This window comes from Manis javanica, chromosome 6, assembly GCF_040802235.1.
Source record: "Manis javanica isolate MJ-LG chromosome 6, MJ_LKY, whole genome shotgun sequence".
NCBI lineage: Eukaryota > Metazoa > Chordata > Mammalia > Pholidota > Manidae > Manis > Manis javanica.
In genome coordinates, this window is record NC_133161.1 from 20,201,491 (window position 1) to 20,225,343 (window position 23,853).

The 23,853-nt window shown below is 39.3% G+C and overlaps 2 protein-coding genes across 7 annotated transcripts in view; one reads left to right on the forward strand and one right to left on the reverse strand.

Annotated features, from left to right (window-relative positions):
* The window catches only part of PODXL (podocalyxin like), a 45,636-nt gene extending 41,084 nt beyond the window's left edge, over positions 1 to 4,552 (forward strand). Inside the window, exon 9 of the mRNA XM_073239858.1 lies at positions 313 to 4,552. Within this exon, the coding sequence (XP_073095959.1) occupies positions 313 to 510 (198 nt within the window). The 3' untranslated portion in view covers positions 511 to 4,552. The remainder of the gene's footprint in view (positions 1 to 312) is intronic.
* A 3,222-nt stretch (positions 4,553 to 7,774) lies between these two features.
* The window catches only part of MKLN1 (muskelin 1), a 375,358-nt gene continuing 359,279 nt past the window's right edge, over positions 7,775 to 23,853 (reverse strand). For all 6 annotated transcript variants that reach the window (XM_073238456.1, XM_073238453.1, XM_073238452.1 and 3 more), the window contains one exon: positions 7,775 to 16,052. In XM_073238456.1, coding sequence (XP_073094557.1) covers positions 15,931 to 16,052 — 122 coding nt within the window. In that variant the 3' untranslated portion in view covers positions 7,775 to 15,930. The remainder of the gene's footprint in view (positions 16,053 to 23,853) is intronic.

Here is a 23,853-nt window from a genome sequence, read left to right on the forward strand (position 1 = left end):
ACAGCAGGGGAAGGTAAGGTTTGGGGAGAAGAAATGGAGGGAAGAGGAAACAGATTGGAGGACTCTGGAGAGAAAAAAGTCCATCTCCACCAACTTCATGGATTTGCCACCAGGGTGAAGGTGAGATAAACTAGGACTTTTAGAATGTTGGGCAAATCCGTGTTTCAAACTAGCCCCGAGGCTGATGGCCAGCAGGAGGCATTTACTGTTCATATTAGCCAAACTGGGGTTCTTGGATTATACGGGTATATATTATATTAAGGCCAAGTGCCCTCAAAAATGACACTTCTTGGGTCTTCTTCCCCATTGCAGCAGCGGCTAACAGAGGAGCTACAGACAGTGGAGAATGGTTACCATGACAACCCAACATTGGAGGTGATGGAGACCTCATCAGAGATGCAAGAGAAAAAGGCAGTCAACCTGAATGGGGAACTAGGGGACAGCTGGATCGTCCCTCTGGACAACCTAGCCAAGGACGACCTAGATGAGGAGGAAGACACACACCTCTAATCAGGTCTGTTGGCAGCCTCCAACAGTGCCACAGAGCTCCAGACTGAACCACCTCAAGTGCCATTTGGACAGGGGAGGAAAATCCCTCCCATCTGAGGGAAAGACTGGAGAGGGAATGCAGACTCAGAAGGTCCGCTTCTCTTGATACCCACAGAGCCTTAGTATTTCCCCTTTCAAGCTGAACAAATCACATTCTGTCTAGATCCCTCTTGTAAAATATCCAACTAGTGCCTGAGCTCAGTGCTGCTGGAAGATGAGAGGAAGGGAGATGATCAAGGGCCATACAGGGGACTTACATAATCATCCAGTAAAATCCCTTCATTTCATGGATGAAATGACTGAGGCCTACAGAGGGTAAGGTCAAGGTCAAGGTCATGCAGCCCCTTGGCAACAGTCAGGATGAAAACAGATCCCTTCATTCAACCCAGTGTTATTCCACCATGTCACACTGCTGTGATCATTCGCACCTTCCTTTCAGAGCTGCCCTGGGCAGAGGGTGAAGCTACCAGTTGATGGATGAGATGGAAGGGAAAGCAGGGCCAGACCCTGTCTCAGTGGGATCTGACTTCTTGGAAGTATGGGCCCCAAAATTTCCATCTTCTACCCCAGCCTCATGAGCCAGTGTTACCATCCCTTTTGTTCTTCCCCCTCCCTTCACTCAATTTCTGTTTCCATTTTGTCCCAGAGCCCCTGGGACTAACACAGGTCCTTTATGACCCTGAAGCCCTTGTTCTGGATTCTGCTTTCCTTGCGTTTGCTTGGTGAGACTGGGACTTAACCCACACAAGACGGCCAGTGTGAATGAGGTCTGCTTAAGGAATCCACCCACAGGTGAACAGAGAAGGGGAAGCCCTGCCTCCCAGGATGGGTCTAGCTCTATTGCCCAAGGCATTCCTGGAAGAGGCTCCTCAAGAACTCTTTTGCCTCCCATTCCCATGAGGGACTAAAATCTGCAGCAGCTACTAAAAGCAAAGTGTCCCTATTTTGTAGTTGACTACTTAGCTGATGGGGGTGAAGACCCCAGCTAGGAATCCCCGAGATCCAGCAGGAAAGAGCAGTAGCTTTAGGACAGACTTCCTTGGGGGGGGGGGCCCCTGTCAGCAAACAGGTGTCTTTAATAGACAATCGAGTATAATAGCCAGGAAAGGTAGGCTTTATTCTCTCATTTCATAGGAAACTCAGGGACTTTTCAAGTTGCTGAGAGTTTTGTTGTTATTTGTTTTTTAATCCAGTCTTCTACATTCCAAATGCCAAAGCTCAAATTGATGGGAGACTTTCAGTTAGCTAATCTCACTGATCCAGTTCTCCTATGCCACTGGGCAAGAAAGGCCTAGAAGGTATGATGCATTCTAAGGTTCACAGGGACAGCCTGGGAGACTAGTCGGCTGTTCTTTCCTGGTATTGTCTGTCTGGCATGGAACTAGGTCTTGCCATGTCCTTTTCTCTGTATGTTTAGTGGGGATGCCCAGTTCTGTAGTTTCTGGTGGCATCTCAGGGAAACAAACTTTGTAGAGGGGTTTTTATGGAGCTCAGCAGTTAGCTCCCAAATAGATGGCACCTGAGGACTGGGCTTAATGAGGCTTAATTTGATTGTCAGGCAAGAGGGACTCCTGTGTGGAACTTTGAATTTTGCCCGTAGTCTCTACTGTTCCTGGAATCAACTAAGAAGATGGGCAGAACTACTTAGGAGAATGAAGATGGTCATTTCATGGCAAAAAGCCAGAACCCCAGAACCCAAAAGTTCTGATGAAATAGACTATCTGCTTTGGAGTAGCTTATTTTTCAAAAGGGAAGGAGCTTAGTGGGGGAGATGTGTCTTTGAGTGCCTGATTCCTTCTTCATAGCCATTGACTGGCCTTTGATAGCCTAGGGGAAGAGGAAGGCCAGGGGTTCAAGTAGGGGCCCCAGTGAGTTTCCCAAGAGCTGTAAAGATTCTAGGCTAATAAGATTCCAAAAGTATTTGCCTTGATTCTCTAGCATTTAGAGGTTGGCAGAATAGAGAATAATGCCAGTTTGGGAGAAAAATAGGAAATTTTTGTTATCCTGAGATGTTTGCTTCCTTCCTGCCCAACGTTTGGTTCTTTCCACCCAGTGGATTTCTATCATGGCTTCTGTGGGAGAGGCCAGATGGATTACTATTCCTATCCTGATTTTGGGTCACATTTTACCAGCCAGGTCTTTAGGCACAGCAAATATGCTTCTGCAAATTGATCAAAGGCTGCAACCCCAAGGTGTCTTGGGGAGAGAGATGATGGCAAGGTCTAGAGAGTAAAAATTATACTTGGTCAAGTGGAATGACATGCAGTTTTATCCAAGGAGAACCTCAAACAGCTTTGGGCTGGTTCAGAGGTTCTTTCTTTTAGTGCATCCAAATTGTGTTACTCCAGGCTTTGAGGGTAATTTCACAATCCAGTACCTTGCCTTGGCTTTTTAAGGTTCACCACTAGACATCTACTACGTTAAAGATCATACAGCCAGGCATCTGTAAAGGTCACCTTCCCACATCATTTACTGGATTCTAAATGCTGTCTGGTAATTCAGATTCTGGGGCTGAGAAAGGAGAAAAGGAACACCAGGAACTCACCATGACTTTAATTAAGCAAGTTATGCCAAAGAGAGAGAAACTGTACTTCAGTGGCAAACTGGTTTCCCTAAGCTGCATAGAAGGCCAGAAACCATAAATTTGATGATTGGACAAAACCCAGTGGCAAGCGTGCTGTTGTGTGAGTGGGGAGGGAAGCAGCAATGCTTCTTAAGGAGGTACAGAATATTCTTTGCATCCTAAGACAGAATACGGGTGTAATCTAGTCAGAACACAAGATTCTTTTTTCCCTCTCGTTGGGGAAAGCTAACAGAAAGTTTATTATACCACTTCTTGAGCTTTATCCTTTTTGACTACATACTGGGGAAATGTCAAAAAACAAATGCAAGCTGATGCATATATACCTATTTTTTGATAATGTATATACAACAGCCACATGTTAATTCACCCTGCTCTTCTTTAAGTGAATATACTTTGAAAAAACATTTGTTAGCTAAAAGGTGGCTTTTTTTCCCTCTGAACAGGAATGTACACGTCTATTTTACTAGAAATGACAAGTTTTTGTTTCACTTTTCTTTTAATGAAAAATGAAATATAAGACAGGCTAATAACAGTGTTTGTCTTGTAGATCAGGCATTTTTACTTTTAAATATGATCCTCACCCCTTCCCCACTAAGTCCCAGCCTATTAACAATAAGGGTTGGAGCCAGTATACACTGGTTGGGAAGTGACGCTGTAGTCCTAGGGAGAGGGGCTCAGAGGTCTAGTCCACTCGTTTTGTTTTGTTTTAAATGGAAAAGGAGCCGGAAGCTCAGAAAGAAAAATGACTTGGCCAAAATCACATGTTTAGTAACAGAAACAAAACTAAAACCTGGGTTGGAAGACTATTCAGTACTGTGTGCCTCAGAAGGAATCAATTAAGGACTGCTAATTAAGGATGGGCACCAGAATGACATAAAGGACAGAATTCCCTTCTTAAACCTTGTCCTGCAGCAAGGCTAGGGAGGACACGAAGACAAAAAGAGGAACCTTCCTGGTCCTTTGACGCTTCTGAGGTATTTAGATCTATAAGACTTAACTGAGGGATTCTTTTCTGCCAGTGAACAGTTTTGAATGAGCTTTCCCATAAGGATCTTCTACTAGCAGGACCAATGATCAAAGGGAACAAGATTTGGAAGGCAGAGGGGGCAAGAGTAAAGCAATGGCATGTCCCTTATCATCACTGTCACTAGCTGAGTGTCTCAGGTTTGGGGAAGACCCAACAATGAGTGAAAGGAGGGGACTGCTATTTGATGTGGGTCTTTTGGTTACAAGTGAATGTTTACCAGTTTGCTTAGGAGACTGGGGGAGCATATGGCTTAGTGGACAGGGGTCTAAAGTACACTGGAATTTACCGAGAAACTTGTTCATAAAGACTACACTTAATTATTGTGATTTTCTTACAAAAATATATTTTGGAAAATTGTACACTGTCAATTAAAGCGCTTTTGTGTAAGCTGGTACGAGCCCTAGTATTTTGCTCTGATTGGCTTACGTTCTTCTCTTGTGCACGAGGCTCATCACTGAAGCACCTGAGGACGTCAGATACTTGCATGAGTTCAGCAACCTCTGCTCTTAGTAATGTGGCCCTAATTCTGCAGGGCCACAGAGTAAAAGAGGAATCTGAAAGAAAGGAAAAGGGGGATCCTGGAGGTGATGCTGTTTCTCCAAATTATCTCACGCTGTTCTACTCATCATAACTGAAAGGACCTCATTTTCCCTCATGTTGTTTTATCAGTGTTTTACCTGCAGTCTTCCTTCTGCTTCAGACATGATTGTGAATCAACCACCAGTAAAAGACCTCAGTGGAACCGCTGAACCACGATCAGGTATAAAAACGCTGGCAGAGAGACAAAACAAATGAAAATTTAAAAAATAAAGCAGTTCTGTTCTGGCCCTGTTCCTGCCCCTGAAAACGATCCATTTACTTGTCACAAGAAACCTATGCCTGTTCCTTATCTAGAGATGTAGTGAAGATGAAGGAGATTCAGGAACAACAAAGATGGTTCTGATTCATTTTTGGTATTATCTATGTACCTATATGTTTTATCATTGGGAGGGGAAAAATTATTCCTAACTTGCAGAAGGGAAACTGGCAGGTGAACCTGGTCCATTCATAGTTACAAGGTAACAATGTCTTCTGTTTGCCTAGCATCTTAAAGTCTACAAAGCATTTTTACATACCTTATTTAGTAGTTGCCACCATTCTACTAGTAGGGAAATTTGGTACAGAGGTTAAGTATTCTCTTTGAGGTTACACAGCTATTTAGATGGTAGTAGTAGGCCTTGATGTATATCTTTTGTCTCCAATCCTACACTTTTTCCAATACCACATTAATGCTTGAGTTCCAACAACAAAGTACATTTTGAATCCAACTACTGTAACAATGATTTTCCTTTTATATAGAAGTTCTGAAAGGTAGTTAACACCCTTAAGGATGGGCCAGGGGTCTTTTGAGGTTAACTTCAAGAGTGTGTCAGGGATACAGAAAGGAGTACAAGTACCAGGAACTCAGGCAGGCCCCTGGCCATGCTTGCAGTACACTGTTCTAAGAAGAGAATGACTCATAGTTTATCGCTGGCCACAAATTAGACCTAAGACTCCATTCTCTTCCTGAATAAGTCATTCACCCTGTTCCTGCCCAGCCAACCAAGAGGCACTCTTGAGTTGTCACTTTTAATTCGTTATGCCTTTGTCACTTACAATCTCCCCCATCCTACAGACTCCCTCCCAAACCACATTTCTAACGTACTCCAAGGGAAAAAAGTAAATAGTGACTACTATAATTAGAACCTGTGATAAATACCGAGAGTTAGTCTTTTTTTTAAAAACTTTGCATTTTATAGATTAAAAAGTCAATGGGATCCTAGCAAACAGGATCTGCTGCCAATATTCACGTAAGAAATGGAGAAAGTAAGGCAGAGAAGTTGAGACTGTGCCCTGTGCTATACGGAAGTCAGCAGTGGACCTGGAAATGAACCTGGGATTACTGACTACCGCTCTGGGCTACCTGTCCGATGGCCCAAGCTCAGGAAGGAGGTGTGCCACAGACATGTCAAGTGTCTGTCACCCCAGCCTGGGTTTTGCCGACCATCAAAAATCACCAGCACAGCAGTTGACAGGACTCTTCTACCTATACTTTCCTTTCTTCCCTGTAATAATGTTTCTGGAAAGGATCTAACACTGCCTTTGCTCTTTCCAGGTGAGAGCCCAGCAGCAGGGTTCATAACCACCCCCCTGTGAATATTAGAGAAGCTTCAGACTAAAATGACAGAACAGTTACAAGCACCATTCTCTACTGTCTCACCTTCCCTATGCCACAGAAAGCCCCAGGTCTCTACGCTGCTCTTCCTTTTCTTCCAGGACATGTGAAAGGCAAAAGACATAGCAAAATATGGGGCAGTAAAGCAAAGAAACAACCAACTAGTATTTAAGCCTGTGCCAGGGCTAGCATAGGCTTCAGGTGAGCCATCAGTTAGCCTTTCCCCTCAATACCTTCAGAATTGGAAGGATTAGTGATAAGAAACATTGCCCTCATTTTCAGGGAAAATATTTTTTTCAATCTCTGTAGATTGGCTGTCTTCTAAGTGTGTGAGTATGAGCGCACATGGCCATTTCCCCATTAGAGGTTGAATTATGTCCTTGGGTAAGAGAAGTTCTTATGTAGCACTTCCAATCCCAGTAGATCTCCACACTCACTGAACATGACATGGGAGCAGCTGGCATCTCAACTGTTGAACGCAAAGACCTCTGCTTGTTGCTGTTTTCACACTAGAAGACAAATATATCTATGGAGAGGAGGTAGTGTCTCATTTCCATCCTTTAAATTCTCTGGAGGATTAACCAAGGAAAGGCCAATTGCTTACCTTATCACTGCATATCATGTTTTCCTGTTTTGAAAACAAAGAAATGTTACTTAGCCACACTCAAAAGTGCTCTAGAAATAAAAGCTATGCAGTCAAATGGATTATTTGATGTATTTTTTTTTTTGGTAAATTAAGAAAGCATAATCCCTATTTTGAATAGGATCAGCTGACCATTAACTTACTGTAGAGTGTGGGATCACAAAGCCAAGAAAATGGAAACCAGGTCAGGAGACGAAAGGGGCAGTAACCATTACTGAGTCAATGTGCGGAGCTCAGACAACTCTAACAATCCATTATCTCTGGCATATTTCTGAGATAATTCTTTTCAAGGTTCAGCCCTCAAGGTTTCTATCCCCCTTACTGAAGACAGGGATCCAGAATTTTTCTAAACTCTGCAACCTCTCCAGGTTCTCTCTCTCTATTATTTTTTCTACAATTAATTTTCTATTTCAGTTCAGTTTTTCTCGACTAGTTCCTAAGTAGAAGACAATTGTGTCCCCCTTAAAGAAAACCTGGGAAACACAAGTCAAAATTTACACAACAGATGTAAGGATGGTCAATAACAATAAACATTGTTTGAAATAATTTGTCAGTGTTCTTTAAAAATAAAAACTTCCCCCGGAAACTTTGTGAGATCCACCAGAACTACTTTATCTCATCATTCTCAAAGGCCCCTCTATTGTGTGTCACTGTTGTCCACCTTTGTAAGCCTGAATAAAACTTACCTTTTTGAGGAAAAAAAAATGTAATAATAAAATACAAACAGTTTAAAAGCTGACTTCTAAAGAGTTTTAGGAAACGGGACATTGTGTCGTGTCCATATATAACTTTTTATTAAGAAAATGAACAAAATACATTCTTTCTTCATATGTACATTACATACAACATAATTCTACAATTGTAATTGTTCAGATCACTCTTTTACTTATTTATTCACAAAGCAGTGTTAACACATTAACCAAACCTGGGATCAGGAAATTAGTTGTACTAAAACAAAGTCCTTTAAAAGTCCAAAAGATTGGACAAAAGTAAGATAAACCAGAGAGGATCACAAGGCAACTGGGGAAGGCTACAGAACACTCAGTCTAGCCAAACAATCACTTAGAACAGTTACGCTGGAAGAGATCTGATGCCTAAAAAGCACTTATGCTAACAAGCTCCAACTAGCTCATGCCAGCTATTCCAGAGTTCCCTCATGCCCACTTCTGATTTAGGTACTTGAGCATACAAGCCCTAATTCCATGATGCCACGGAGGAGCAGTCTCATATGAAATACATAGCTTCTGAATCTTAGCTGGTAAGCAGAGAATACATACTTTGGAGAGACATTTGCTAAGCATGGTAAGGGAACTTATATCAAGGATTCCTTTCATCTGTTTTGCCCTTTCTTTGCTCTTCTCTGCTTTTCCTTTGGCCTTTGAAAAGTACCTCATCTTTTTTGGGTATGGGTTTACTCATACTAAAAGTCCATCTAAACAGAAAGCTCCTCCTGGGTATGAATGTGCTCCAAATGTCCATAATGGTGCATAAAGGGCTTGAAAATTCAAGTGAGTCAGAGATGAAATTTCCAAAGACCTAAACAAGACAATTCCCTATAGGTTCTGGGTAATATCTTACATTCACAGTTCACGCTGAAAACATACGTATCAACAGAATTATTTTCAGACTAAGAGCAATGCTTAAAGGAATGTAAGTAAGGGTTGGGACAATGCTTGTACCCTGGTCCTCCACAAGTGGTAAAAGACAATGAGAATGGCTGTGTCAGTTTTTTTTCTCTTAATTTTCTGGGCTTTACCACATTGGGTAACAGAAGGTAGTCAGGAGAAACTAAGTGAGTAAGTCTCATCAATTGATTAATAGTGGTTTGCTTTCTTTACACTTAGTACCTATTTCTATGATAAGCATATTTTTATAATCACAAAAATCAATAAATGTTATCACAAGTCCCATAAATGATATTTAATGGTCTCTAACTTTCAGATAATCTGGTTGCTGTCCCTATCTTTCCAGTCCAGGAGATATTCTAAGAAACAGAAGGAGCTATCCACAGCATTACTAAGCAGACTGGAAAGACAGATTCTATTGGCTTCTCAATCTAATTTCTAGTCCAACTATATTAAAGGGACCTTAATTTCTGGCCACTGAATACTTCTAGTTTATAAAAAGAAACAAAACACTAGACTTAAAAAAAGTTCTAACATCGTTTGCAAGTTTCTTGTATATAAATATGCTATTTTGGAAAGACAGAATGTTATCAAGGCCAAGACAAGAAAAAGAAGTCCTTAGCTTTCCCATACTCTTCCGAGGCTGCAGTCTCAACTCTACAAGTATTTCTGAAGTGGTGACAGGGAAAGAAAGAATAAAATGTATATATATCCGCTCATAGAAAAATCACATTATTTTGCAATTTCTGAATTGAGTTGAAGACTATACATAAAGGAAAACTAATACTATGCAATTTATTTATTTCAAAAGACACATTGCACAAGTCAAAAAAGCAAGCTGGCTTAAAGAACAACACAATCATAGCATTTCTTGGCACAGCTAAATGTAATGCTTAAGAAAGGAAGTCCACTTTTATTTCCCTAAATGAGTGGTTTATAACTGAGGGAGAAAATAGTTTACAACTGGTCAGGCATCAAAATCATTTTTCTGGGAAAGGAAAAAAAAATCTCAAAAAGGAGACCAAGTGCATGACTTTTTAAAACATTTATCTTCCCTACTGAAGACTACATATTTAAACTTTTGGACTTTGATAACCTACTATCAAATTTGAGGTTGGTTAGACAATTACTTTAGTACACCTTATACCTTTGTACTCAGTGCTCTTACAAATATAACTAATGTGTGTATGTAAAATTAAGCTAAGCCTTTACAAAGACGGAAGTACCCTAGGACTTCTAAAGTCAGCAATTAAAAAAAGCCACAGCAATTAAAAAAAGCCATGCATTTCTGTTCTTGAGCTTTCCCCCCTTCATCTTAAGACGGTAAATACAGCAACTACAAGGCAACATGCTAAAAGAGTCACTTGTAAACATCTGATGGCATAGCGTTGATGGTATAAAATCCCCTCCTTTGTTGCAAAAGGAATTTATAAAGATCTGCCTGCTGCAATGGAACTGGACTTATTCTAGATACCTTCTCTAATATAATTAATCAATTTACAGATGTGGAGAAAACCTAAAGAATAAACCAAAATTACTAAGTACTTTCAATGCCAAGTACAGAACTTACGTATTTCTTAGCAAAGCAAAATAAGCAGAGACCCTTGGGATTATGCATAATTAATTAATTTTAAAACATGTACACTAAACTGATGTCAGTTCAATTGTGTACAGGTTATAAATTAACATGAAATGACAATTGTCTTCCTATTGTAAAAGACTGGGAAATGAACACCAGCCAAATGACACTAGCTAAACTGTAATAAAGGCTTTCTTGACATTCGTTAAAAAAGGAGAAAAATACACCTCAAAATTGGCCTCTTGAGCAACTCCTTAATCATGCAGAGAGGACTGTTCAGTGTATCACACAGTGTTTTCTCTTCCTGCCAATTAATCTGGCATTAATTAAGCACTGAACAAAACTGAAGAATGATCATCTCAGGCTGGTATTCATGTGGCAGACAGCTCAGATATCCAAACTAGTTGCTGTGAATGCTAGCAACCCAGATGGTATAGAGCTGTGTTACAGCAAGAGCTCAAAAGCCATGAGAAAGCAAGTTCCGTGGGAGCCCCCAAACTGCATGTTACAATGTTTGTCACTTTTCCCTCTGGAACCTTATCAAGGAACTGGCTGCACATAAGAAACTGCTCACCTCGTTTAAGATCTAGAGCCGATTATACTGGGTTTTCTGTTTCAAGATCTCTTAACACCTATTTAGAGAGAAGGTGAGAAAAGCAACTAAGAAATGCTGCTTTCCAAAGACTTCAGATTACCTCAGCTTTGATCCCTTTAGACAGCCTTCTTCCCAGCAGTGCATTAATAAATTTAACATAAGGTTACGAATGAAGAGCTTCTTTTTCATTTAGACTTGCGGCCCTTCATATCCATGAGCAGAAGGCCCTATTTTTCCTTCTCTAACATATCTCCATTTTCCTTTCTACTCTCTTCCTGAGGCTTAATACCTCCAAGTGAAAATGCCACAGACAGGCAAAACAGGATATTGCTCACAAATATTTAACAGTTCATTGGGACTGTTTGAAAAGCAGATAAAAAGGAAGGTAAATCATTTCATCATTATGTGCTACCTTATCTAAGAAAAAAATAGACAAGTAACAGTTATTTCATAGCACTCTAAGGTATTCCTAATACTTCATCAATTCTTAACACAAATTCCAACTTAAGCAGAAAAATCAGTACTACAGAGGTTGGGGAGGGGTGGGGTGGAGAAAAGCTACAAAATACAAAGACAAGACAAGGCAGTAGGCATGGAAATCTGGAGATGTGCTGAATTCCATGAGCTCTCCTATGAAACTTGTATCTTATCAACAGTTCTATGATGGTACTTCCTAGTGCCAGGAAAAGAAGCCAAAAATGACTGAGCTGCCGTAGCCATATTACTATCCCCCAAATGAAATGATTCAAGTATTTTTATAGCAATATCTGAAGTTATTCTTTAATGAAGTAAAATTTTATATTTCACTACTCTGTTGTCATAAACAAAGATAAAAGAGCACGTCTGTCTCAGAATGATTTTGGCTTTTTTTTCCTCAGGCAGTATGACACTCATATGCAATGCCACAGAAAACCTATGAAGTATAGGGCTTAAAAAGCCAAGAATCAAGTCAGGCTAGCTAAGAAAAATGCCGGAAACACAATTCACAGTATTTGGTGAGTAGGAGGAAGTTAAAGTTAAAAGATCACATTTAAATAAAATCTTTAAAATCGTATTTTTTGAGAAAAATAAAAAGAACATTTAGTGAAATCAATAAACTGAAATAACTAGTTTTCCCTGCCAAAACAAATGATGGCAACGTCGTCATTCAGCTGATCTAGCAGGTTCCTAATTAATTGTTTCAACAAACAACTCGGAAACTTCCACCTTCAACTAAAATACCTCTAGACTAGAATTTGGATAGCCAAGGCATTTTAGCAAGCATTATTACAAATTGCAGGAAGGTAACAGGCCACAGTCAAAAACCACAAAAGAATAATGTTATCTATTAAAGAACATAGCAATCTTTGAGTGAAAGGGCCCAAAGATCTAATTTACAAGCACTGTCATGTGCAGATTCTCTGATGCTCCTCCAGTAACTACAAACTTTTTCTTAGGTAACCTTCATACCCCAGATCAAGGACTCCTGTAATTTAAAACTGAAAATTCAGGCCAGAATTTTTACAAAAGGATGAAATTGCAGATGAACATGGATTTTTTAAGAAAAGAAGGGTTAGGAAGGGTATGTTTTTTTATAGCTAAAAGAGCTATAAAAAGGAAGGTAAATCCTCAGAGTACACATTGTAATAATCCCCTCCCATACAAATCACTTCAAACCCTAATTCTCAACTGCTTTGCAACATTCAACTAGCTAAAGAGTTAACACAACATTCACTCAGGAAATAACAGAATAACCCACAATTACCCAATGTATTTCATATGGTATTATGAGTAATTATAAGTGACTTCTTAATGTAATTACCAGGAAACAGTATAATTCAGAGACTAAAGTCAGGAACATACTCCTAAATACTTTTTGACCAACTAAACATCATTCTCAATCTTTCACTAAATGATTAAGTGCCTCAAACTAGTTTTTGTTTGTAGGTTAGACTTTAAATTTTCCTTTATTACATGAAAATCTGTTAATGTACCTCAAAAAAGCACTTTTAAGGCAGATGTGAAGAGATCCACTGGAAGGATAAGCTGGCAACCATTTATATTCAGTATCTGTATTCCAATAAAGAATGCAGTTTTATAATCTTAAACTAATCACTGAGCCTAAACCCAACAAGCCTTCCCATGATAAACCAGTGTTAACTTTCTAGTACTGTCTATTTTTACTTATTAGACATGGACAGGTCAGATTCAGTATAAATGAAAACCAGGTTTAAAAAGATGATCTTGCTACAGGATAATACTGTCTATCAGCTTTAGCACAAGAGTTAGGCACCCAGTCTGAATTTCTTTCTTACATAAGAGATTTTATGTATTTGAATTAATCAAGCTGGCCACATGAGGTCTCTGTCTTTCCCTAAAATGCTAATGTATTTTAAAAGTATCTTGCAGAGAGGACTGTTCAGTGTATCACACAGTATACAGAAGCACATGAAGGGAGCTAATGTGTACAAGCACGGAAAATAATGTTAGAAATCTAGTTTATTATTCTGAAATAATATATTTCACTGGGAAAAGGAGAAATAGGAATGAACTTAAAACCACGGATAATGAAATTAAGAACATTGTACTCCATGGATTAATGCCTCTAAAAGAGTCAGCCATGTTTTCCAGTCTGGGACTTAGTAAGCTAGAATGAAAGAATTTTTAAGTAGTAAAACATAGAAGCTTGGCTACCTAAACAATGCATCTAAATACCAAATTAGTTTACTTAAACTGAATGGCTAGAATTTTTGGAAATATATGTAGCTCCTCATTAAGTATATAAACAAGTTTTAAATCATGGTTCTGATGAAAGATTGAACAATGTGTAAATCTTGGTCATGGATATAATGAACCCCTATATTCTCCTGTAATCATTACCAGCAGTGTCCCATTAAAGTCCACAGTACAAATTCTGACTTACATAGCCAATACCTTGTCAATATTGTCTATTTCACTTAAGCAACACTAAATGGTTCACTATGATTCAACTCCATTTAAATATGTTAGTGAAAATAAAAATCCAGAAATGAAGGAGAAAAATTACACTTAATAAAGTGAAGAAAAATGAAATTAAAACAAGCATATGTTAAAAACAACTAGCAGAGTCAGGGAAAAACAAAAGCAAACAATATCATTTTAGTTCGGAAATGAGTTTTTTCCAAATACGGTCTGAGGAGCTAATGAAAAAAATGACGAACAAAATTTTTATAAAAATAAACGGTGGAAGGCAGAATGTCCTTTGGTTAATATTTTTAAAGTGCCAAAATTCACACTAAGCAAAACTAGAGCTTTTACATTTCAAAACGCTAATCAAGTTCAAGTTCTTCCCTATCAACTTTCTGATTTGGACCTGTTTCCACAAAATTAAATTCAATAGGCTACAATATTAGTGATATTAATATTTTATGTACTTGACTGTCGAATCATTTTATGAAACTGTGTAAATATTTTAATAGATGCTATCTGCTCACCTGTAAAACCAATTGGTTATTCTACAGCTACATAATTTGGTACTTATAGAACTACATAGTATCTTTTACAAGGTTATGGTTCAGATCTAATTGTTTAATAAATCACTACTGACTGTTTTGGATGTTTGGAGGTCTAAGGAGCCCAAGATTTAAATATAGAGTTAGGAAAAACATATTTCTGTCCATCCCCAGAAGTGAAACCATGCAATAAACAGAATGAAGAGGACCTCAAAGTCCCATTCCTATACATGAGGCTTTTTGAAAGTGCAAGCCTTTTTCTTCTCTTTGGTGAGGCCTAATCTTGCTACTCAGGGACAACATACTCAATTCCATCATGTCACTCACTTATGAGAACCACTGAATTGATGGATACTTATTATATACTTAGTCTGCTTTAGGTATGGTGGGTATCAGCTGCACACAGCACATTTTTTGAGCAAATGTAAGTACTGGCCAGGTACAGGTTTCCTATACTGCATTTCACAGCACCTCATGGAATGATACGTATCTCCACCCCTACAAAAAAAAAAAAAAGGAACAGTGTAAAAGCCCATCTACCTTTGTTTAGTTTATAATGAAAATATATTTGCACCATCATTATTTTTCTTTTCCTTCATTTAAAGATGCCTGGTCTGTGTGCTTAAAGAAATGCCAACTACCAATCATTATTCTTTGAAGCAACTGTATACAGAAGCACATGAAGGGAGCTAATGTGTACGGAAATAAACAAAAGCATAGGTCTGGAAACCCACCCGTCAAATTGAAAAAACACCACAGAAAGAGTACAAGGAAGAACTGGAAGCTGGGGTTCTGCACTGCTCTACCAGAGGAAAAAGTGGTCTGCTTCCAAACTTGGTACAAAGACATCAATGAACATATTAATCACTACTAGAATCTTCTTCTGGTAATTTTTATAATGGCTCTTAAAGGTTCTGAACTACATTCTCCTCAGTTTAAGGTTTCTGAGACTCAAAGCTATTGTAATATCCATTATAAAATATACCACTATAGAAATACTAAATACCAATCTCAGGTAAGTACCTGGATCAATCTTGGGTTTCATTTTTTAGTTCTATGACAAGGAGCACAAATTTGAGCCCTCTGTTCTTCCTATTGTTTAACGTAATACAAGACTCAACAGACACATGTATCACCTTAACATACATCAATTGCCCTATAGAACTACATACTGTTAAGAATGAAGAGGTAAACAAATGACACCACTTAAGCACTTGTGTGGTGTGAGGTCAAGTGAAATGGGAAGGGAGAAGAAAGCAGACAGACCAACAACCCAAAAAGATCCCAATTCTTATAGTATTGAGTCTGTTAATAGTGCTTACTTGCCCCAATTTTATAAAAATGAAATAAAAATCAGAAAAGAGTAAACTGCCTGATTATTTTCTTTTATACTCATTAATTCTTAAAAGTTAAAGAAAAAAATATATATATTTAAGTGGAAAGTATATCAACTTCACTTTATTAGCCTAATTTAAGAATAGGATGCAGAAAAGGGGGTTGAGGTCAGTTATGAAGGAAAGGGTTAAAATTTGTGACAGTAAAGATCCCTTTAATATTCTGGTGCAGTCCTCAATCGCCGCAGCCTAATTGTCGGTCAATAGAGTTGAAATCCAGAATACTGAAAGCAGACTCCTGTTATCCATTTTTGTCCAGTGACTCTTCAGTTACAGTGTGATGAGGTCTACCAGGTTGCCTTTAGGAGGAGTCATGCTGTCAGGAAAGAAATTTACTAAGGTGTCAAAGAGCTGAGTTCTTTGAGCATAGGTGTGATCCACATCTGAAAAGCCTGGTGAAGGAAAGATACAAAAAAATTCATCCACTGTGTTTAAGACTCAACTAAAAAGCTAGCTGAGAAAAGCAGCAATATATAATGGAAAAGCCAAAATCAAATCAGATTTTAAAACCAATCATGGGTCCTGATGCAGTTCTACCCCTTGGTGGTAATCGTAGGTAAAAGTTAACCAGCCTGTCTGCAACTGTTTTCTCAGCTGTGTATTTGTGATAATCCTGTTTACTTCATAGGGTTATTATGCAGATGAAATGCAATTATGTGAAAAGCACCTAGCCAAATGACTGGCACTTTAGTACTGTTTTCCCTTTTCCTTACTCTTTCCTCTTCTAGTCCACTGAAGAAATTTCATTCCTCTTTTCTAACTTGTTAATGCTCAGACCCACTGAAAGTCTTTTGATATAATACAAACACAATAAAATCAAAATGAAAGGGGTCTTCAGAAAGTGGCCTAAAATCATTAAGGCCATGACAACTGCAAGTAGTCTCAGAGAACTGAGTGAAAATATAAATGGGAAGGAAATACCAAACAATACTATGTGGAATGGTACATGACGCATAGTAAATACCATACACTGATGGTACTATGCACACACAGGCTCTATGCTAGACATACATTGTGTGAAAACCAGAGAAATGATCTTTCATCCACGTGATTAGAAAGTGGATGACATTCTTAAAAGATGGGGACCACTGAAATAAAGGATATTTTTTCCCATTTAACTTACCCTAAACATTTAGGTTTTAAGTTCCTCAAGCTAAAAGGCAATTCAGAAATGCCTCTTTCCTTTAGTCAGCTGGTGTGTTGTGCCCAGCTGCCTCAGATTTCTTATGCACATATTAAGTATGAAGATAAAATAAAGTAGTCTTTTGATTTCCCCATTCCTGAAATGGCTGAGACCCGGAATCCTAATGAGAGTCATCAGAAACAGAAATAGTGCCAGGAACAGTTATATATGCCCTGATACTCAGTGAAGACTAATTCAAATTGGACCAATTTTCATTCAACTTAGAATATAGCTTTAGGTGCAATCTGTTTTTCAATCTTGTAAAGAACATGAATAGAACATAACATTGCCAAGGATACCAGTTTTCTGGTAAGAAAATAAACAATGCCTTAAGAATGGTTCATTACTTTTTATTTTAAAATACTTCATTATTATTTCAAGTTTGAGGGCAAGTGTTTACTCCTTTGAGCCAAACTAAAGATTTAACAAAGTCTATTATCATATCGTAGAAATGAATAGAAGGAAATATTCCATAATATAAGCAAAAATTATCTCTGAATTGTGAGACTGTATTTTTTCAATTTTATGCTTTTCTCATTTTCCTAATTTGCTTCTTCAACTTATTTTGAAAAATTTCAAACACAGAAAAATTTGAAGATTAATACAACAAACACTCATATAGCCTTAACCTAGATTAATCAATGCTAACATTTTGTCACAGTATGTTCTCATTCTCTTTGTGTGTGTTGTATGTATTCCACTCATATTATTTTTGCAGAACGATTTGGGAGACATCTTCACCCCTAAATATGTGAGCTCATTTCACCCCAGAACAAGAATATTTGCTTAAATAACCACTATATATTAAATTCAGGAAATATAACAGTTATTTATTGTCCCAATAATCTTTTTTATAGTCATCTTCCCCACTAATCTAAAATTCAATCTGAGAACAAACATTATATTTTGTTTTCAAGTCTCTTTACTCTGGAATGGTTCCTCAGCCTCTCTTTGTTTTTTTATGACTGACATTTTTCAAAAGTACACAGCAGTTATGTGGCAGAAATGTGTAAACTTGGGTTGTCTGACTGTTTCCTCATGACCACATTCAGTCATGTGATTGATACTATGCCCTTCTCAGGGCATCATCTCGGGAGGCATGTGCTATCAGTTTGTCCCAATACTGAGGATATTAACTTTGATCACCTGGTTAAGCTGCTGTATGCCAGATTTCTTCAATGCAAAGGAGTTTTTTTTCTCCCTTTGCAATTAATATTGATGAGAATACAGCTTGAGACTGTATAAACATCCTGTTCCCCAACAGACCAGCACCCAGTGATTCTTGCTAAAAAATAATTATAATTTGTATGATGGTGACTTTCTAACCCACAATTCCTTCCATATTTACTGGTTGACATTAATTGTAAAGAGGAGGTTTTCCTGTCCCTCCCTCTGTTTTATTTATTTGTTTGCATTAATATGTACTCAAGGATCCTTTTCTTGTTCAATGTTACATTCATTACTGTCACTATTCATTTTAATAGTCATACTGTGTCAGATTTGGCCAATGAGAGTTCTTTCAAGCTGGCTTCTGTAGCTTTTTTTTTTTTTGGTATCATTACTCTACAATTACATGAAGAACATTATGTTTACTAGGCTCCCCCCTTCACCAAGTTCCCTCCACATACCCCTTCACAGTCACTGTCCATCAGCATAGTAAGATGATGTTAAATCACTACTTCTCTTCTCTGTGTTGTAGAGCCTGCCCCGTACTCCCCCACACATTATACATGCTAATTGTAATGCCCCCTTTCTTTTTCCTGCCCTTATCCCTCCCTTCCCACCCATCCTCCCCAGTCCCTTTCCCTTTGGTAACTGTTAGTCCATTCGTGGGTTCTGTGATTCTGCTGCTGTTTTGTTTCTTCAGTTTTTCTTTGCTCTTATACTCCACATATGAGTGAAATCATTTGGTACTTGTCTTTCTCCGCCTGGTTTATTTTACTGAGCATAATACCCTCTAGCTCCATCCATGTTGTTGCAAATGGTAGGATTTGTTTTCTTCTTATGGCTGTATAATATTCCATTGTGTATATGTACCACATCTTCTTTATCCATTTATCTACGATGGACATTTAGGTTGCTTCCATTTCTTAGCTATTGTAAATAGTGCTGCGATAAACATAAGGGTGCATCTGTCTTTTTCAAACTGGGCTGCTGCATTCTTAGGGTAAATTCCTAGGAGTGGAATTCCTGGGTCAAATGCTATTTCTATTTTAAGCATTTTGAGGAACCTCCATACTGCTTTCCACAATGGTTGAACCAATTTACATTCCCAACAATAGTGTAGGAGGGTTCCCCTTTCCCCACAACCTCGCCAACATTTGTTGTTGTTTGTCTTTTGGATGGTGGCGATCCTTACCGGTGTGAGGTGATATCTCATTGTGTTTTCAATCTGCATTTCTCTGATGACAAGTGATGTGGAGCATCTTTTCATGTGTCTGTTGGCCATCTGAATTTCTTTAGAGAACTGTCTATTCAGCTCCTCTGCCCATTTTTTAATTGGACTATTTGCTTTTTGTTTGTTGAGGTGTGTGAGCTCTTTGTACATTTTGGATGTCAAGCCTTTATCGGATCTGTCATTTATGAATATATTCTCCAATACTGTAGGGTACCTTTTTGGTGTCCTTTGCTGTACAGAAGCTTTTCAGCTTGATATAGTCCCACCTGTTCATTTTTGCTTTTGTTTCCCTTGCCCAGGGAGATATGTTCATGAAGAAGTCACTTGTGTTTATGTCTAAGAGATTTTTGCCTATGTTTTTTTCTAGGAGTTTTATGGTTTCATGACTTACATTCAGGTCTTTGATCCATTTAGAATTTACTTTTGTGTATGGGGTTAGACAGAGATCCAGTTTCATCCTCTTACATGTAGCTGTCCAGTTTTGCCAGCACCATCTGTTGAAGAGACTGTCATTTCCCCATTGTATGTCCATGGCTCCTTTATCATATACTAATTGACCATATATGTTTGGGTTAATGTTTGGAGCCTCTATTCTGTTCCACTGGTCTGTGGTTCTGTTCCTGTGCCAGTACCAAATTGTCTTGATTACTGTGGCTTTGCAGTAGAGCTTGAAGTTGGGGAGCGAGATCCACCCCCCCCCCACTTTATTCTTCCTTCTCAGGATTGCTTTGGCTATCCGGGGTCTTTGGTGTTTCCTTATGAATTTTTGAACTATTTGTTCCAGTTCATTGAAGAATGCTGTTGGTAATTTGATAGGGATTGCATCAAATCTGTATATTGCTTTGGGCAGGATGGCCATTTTGGATTTCCCAATGTTGTATCATCCTTGCTTCCCTGGGATGAATCCCACTTGGTCATGGTATATGATCCTTTTGATGTATTTTTGAATTTGGTTTGCTAATATTTTGTTGAGTATTTTTGCATCTACGTTCATCAGGGATATTGGTCTGTAGTTTTCTCTTTTGGTGGGGTCTTTGCCTGGTTTTGGTATTAGAGTTATGTTGGCTTCATAGAATGAGTTTGGGAGTATTCCCTCCTCTTCTATTTTTTGGAAAACTTTAAGGAGAATGGGTATTGTGTCCTCTCCGTATGTCTGATAAAATTCCGAGGTAAATCCATCTGGCCCGGGGGTTTTGTTCTTGGGTAGTTTTTTGATTACCGCTTCAATTTCATTGCTGGTAATTGGTCTGTTTAGATTTTCTGTTTCTTTCTGGGTCAGTCTTGGAAGGTTGTATTTTTCTAGGAAGTTGTCCATTTCTCCTAAGTTTTCCAGCTTGTTAGCATATAGGTTTTCATAGTATTCTCTAATAACTCTTTGTATTTCTGTGGGGTCCATCATGATTTTTCCTTTCTCATTTCTGATTCTGTTGATGTGTGTTGATTCTCTTTTTCTCTTAATAAGTCTGGCTAGAGGCTTATCAATTTTGCTTATTTTCTCAAAGAACCAGCTTTTGGTTTCATTGATTTTTTTCTATTGTTTTATTCTCAATTTTATTTTATTTCTTCTTTGATCTTTATTATGTCCCTCCTTCTGCTGATCTTAGGCCTCATTTGTTCTTCTTTTTCCAATTCCAATAATTGTGATGTTAGACTATTCATTTGGGATTGTTCTTTCTTCTTTAAATATGCCTGGATTGCTACATACTTTCCTTTTAAGACTGCTTTCGCTGCATCCCACAGAAGTGGGGGCTTTGTGTTGTTCTTGTCATTTGTTTCCATAAATTGCTGGATCTCCATTTTAATTTGGTCATTGATCCATTGATTATTTAGGAGCATGTTGTTAAGCCTCCATGTGTTTGTGAGCCTTTTTGCTTTCTTTGTACAATTGATTTCTAGTTTTATACCTTTGTGGTCTGAAAAGTTGGTTGGTAAGATTTCAGTCTTTTGGAATTTACTAAGGCTCTTTTTGTGGCCTAGTATGTGGTCTATTCTGGAGAATGTTCCATGTGCACCTGAGAAGAATGTGTATCCTGTTGCTTTTGGATGTAGAGTTCTATAGATGTCTATTAGGTCCATCTGTTCTAGTGTGTTGCTCAGTGCCTCTGTGTCCTTACTTATTTTCTGTCTGGTGGATCTGTCCTTTGGAGTGAGTGGTGTGTTGAAGTCTCCCAAAATGAATGCATTGCATTCTATTTCCTCCTTTAATTCTGTTAGTATTTGTTTCACACATGTTGTTGCTCCTGTATTGGGTGCATATATATGCTTATAATGGTCATATCCTCTTGTTGGACTAAGCCCTTTATAATTATGTAATGTTCTTCTTTATCTCTTGTTACTTTCTTTGTTTTGAAGTCTATTTTGTCTGATACTAGTACTGTAACACCTGCTTTTTTCTCCCTGTTGTTTGCATGAAATAGCTTTTTCTATCCCTTGACTTTTAATCTGTGCATGTCTTTGGGTTTGAGATAAGTCTCTTGTAAGCAGCATATAGATGGGTCTTGCTTTTTTACCCAATCAGTGACTCTGTGTCTTTTGATTGGTGCATTCAGTCCATTTACATTTAGGGTGATTATTGAAAGATATGTACTTATTGCCATTGCAGGCTTTAAGTTTGTGGTTACCAAAGGCTCAAGGTTAGCTTCTTTACTACCTTACTGTCTAACTTAACTCACTTATTGAGCTATTATAAACACAGTCTGATGATTCTTTATTTCTCTCCCTTCTTATTCCTCCTCCTCCATTCTTCATATTTTGGGTGTTTTGTTCTGTGCTCTTTTTAGGAGTGCTCCCATCTAGAGCAGTCTCTCTAAAATGCCCTGTAGAGGTGGTTTGTGGAGGGCAAATTCCCTCAACTTTTGCTTGTCTGGGAATTGTTTAATCCCTCCTTCATATTTAAATGATAATTGTGCTGGATACAGTATTTGTGGTTCAAGGCCCTTCTGTTTCATTGCATTAAATATATCATGCCATTCTCATCTGAACTGTAAGGTTTCTGTTGAGAAGTCTGATGATAGCCTGATGGGTTTTCCTTTGTAGGTGACATTTTTTCTCTCTCTCTGGCTGCCTTTAATACTCTGTCCTTGTTCTTGATCTTTGCCATTTTAATTATTATGTGCCTTGGTGTTGTCCTCTTTGGGTCCCTTCTGTTGGGAGTTCTGTGCTTCCATGGTCTGAGCAACTATTTCCTCCCACAGTTTGGGGAAGTTTTCAGCAATTATTTCTTCAAAGACACTTTCTATCCCTTTTTCTCTCTCTTCTTCTTCTAGCACCCCTATAATGCGGATATTGTTCCTTTTGGATTGGTCACACAGTTCTCTTAATATTGTTTCATTTCTGGAGAGCCTTTTGTCTCTCTCTGCATCAGCTTCTATGCGTTCCTGTTCTCTGGTTTCTATTCCATTAATGGCCTCTTGCATCCCGTCCATTCTGCTTTTAAGTCCTTCCAGAGATTGTTTTATTTCTGTATTCTCCCTCTCTACTTGTTCCTTTAGTTCTTGCATATTTCTCTGCAGATCCATCAGCATGCTTATGATTTTTATTTTGAATTCTTTTTCAGGGAGACTGTTTAGGTCTGTCTCTGCAGGTCCTCTCTCAGGGGTTCTTTGGACTATTTTGGACTGTACTAAATTTTTCTGCCTTTCATGGTGACAGTGGTGGCTGTATGCAGGTTGCAGATGTGTCAGCTGGGAGAAGAAAGTCCGTTCCTGCTTGCTGTATGCCTTGCCCTTCTCCACTGCCTCTGTCAGTTACACGCACTCCTGGAGCAGTCACTGGGTTAATCCCCTAAGCTGCTGTGGGCGGGGTCTCTGAGAGCAGCACAGAGCCCTGCGGGGAGTGGCAGGCATGCCGGGTGTGCTCCTCCATGATAGTGGCACCCCTGCTGGGCAGCTCTGTGCCGGCAGTGGCCTTTGGGTCTGGCCCGGGCGGCTGTGCGTCAGGCTGGGATTCTGGTCGGCTGCTGGGAGCATGGCTGCTCCCTCTGGCACCACTGCAGGTGTGTGCAAGCCTCTTCCATGCCCCTTGGTCGCCGGCGTGCACAGGCTGCTCCTGGGCTGCTTGGTCGCCACCGCGGCAGCCTCACACAGGTCACTCCCGGTCCCCTCTGGCGCTGCAGCCCCCGGCACGCTCTGCCACTCTCCCACTACTGGGCTGGTGTGTCGGGGCCACGCCAGTTGAGGGAATGACTGGCAGGCTGCTTAGTGCTGTGAGGGGCTTCAGAGCTGCGCTGCCGCCCAGGGGGTTAGGGCGCCTAAAGTTCCCCAGAATTTCCAGCTGCTGGCTAAGTGTGCTGGGATGACTTTGTCCAGCTGTGGGGTCCCTGTCTCTTTAAGACTTGCAAAAAGCACTCACTTTTCTTTTGTCTCAGGGACACCGGTTGCAGGGACCTGCCTGCAGGTTTTGCTTTTCCATTTCTCTAATATCCAGCACCCTGTGCACCTTGCGTCTGCACTCCGGGTGCAGATTTCTAGAGATGATTGTTTAGCAGTCCTGGGCTTTCACTCCCTCCCCGTTCCAACTCCTTTCTTCCCGCCAGGTTTGGAGGTTGGGGGGGGGGGGCGTTCGGGTCCCGCTGGGCCACGGCTTGTATCTTACCCCCTTCGTGTGATGTTGA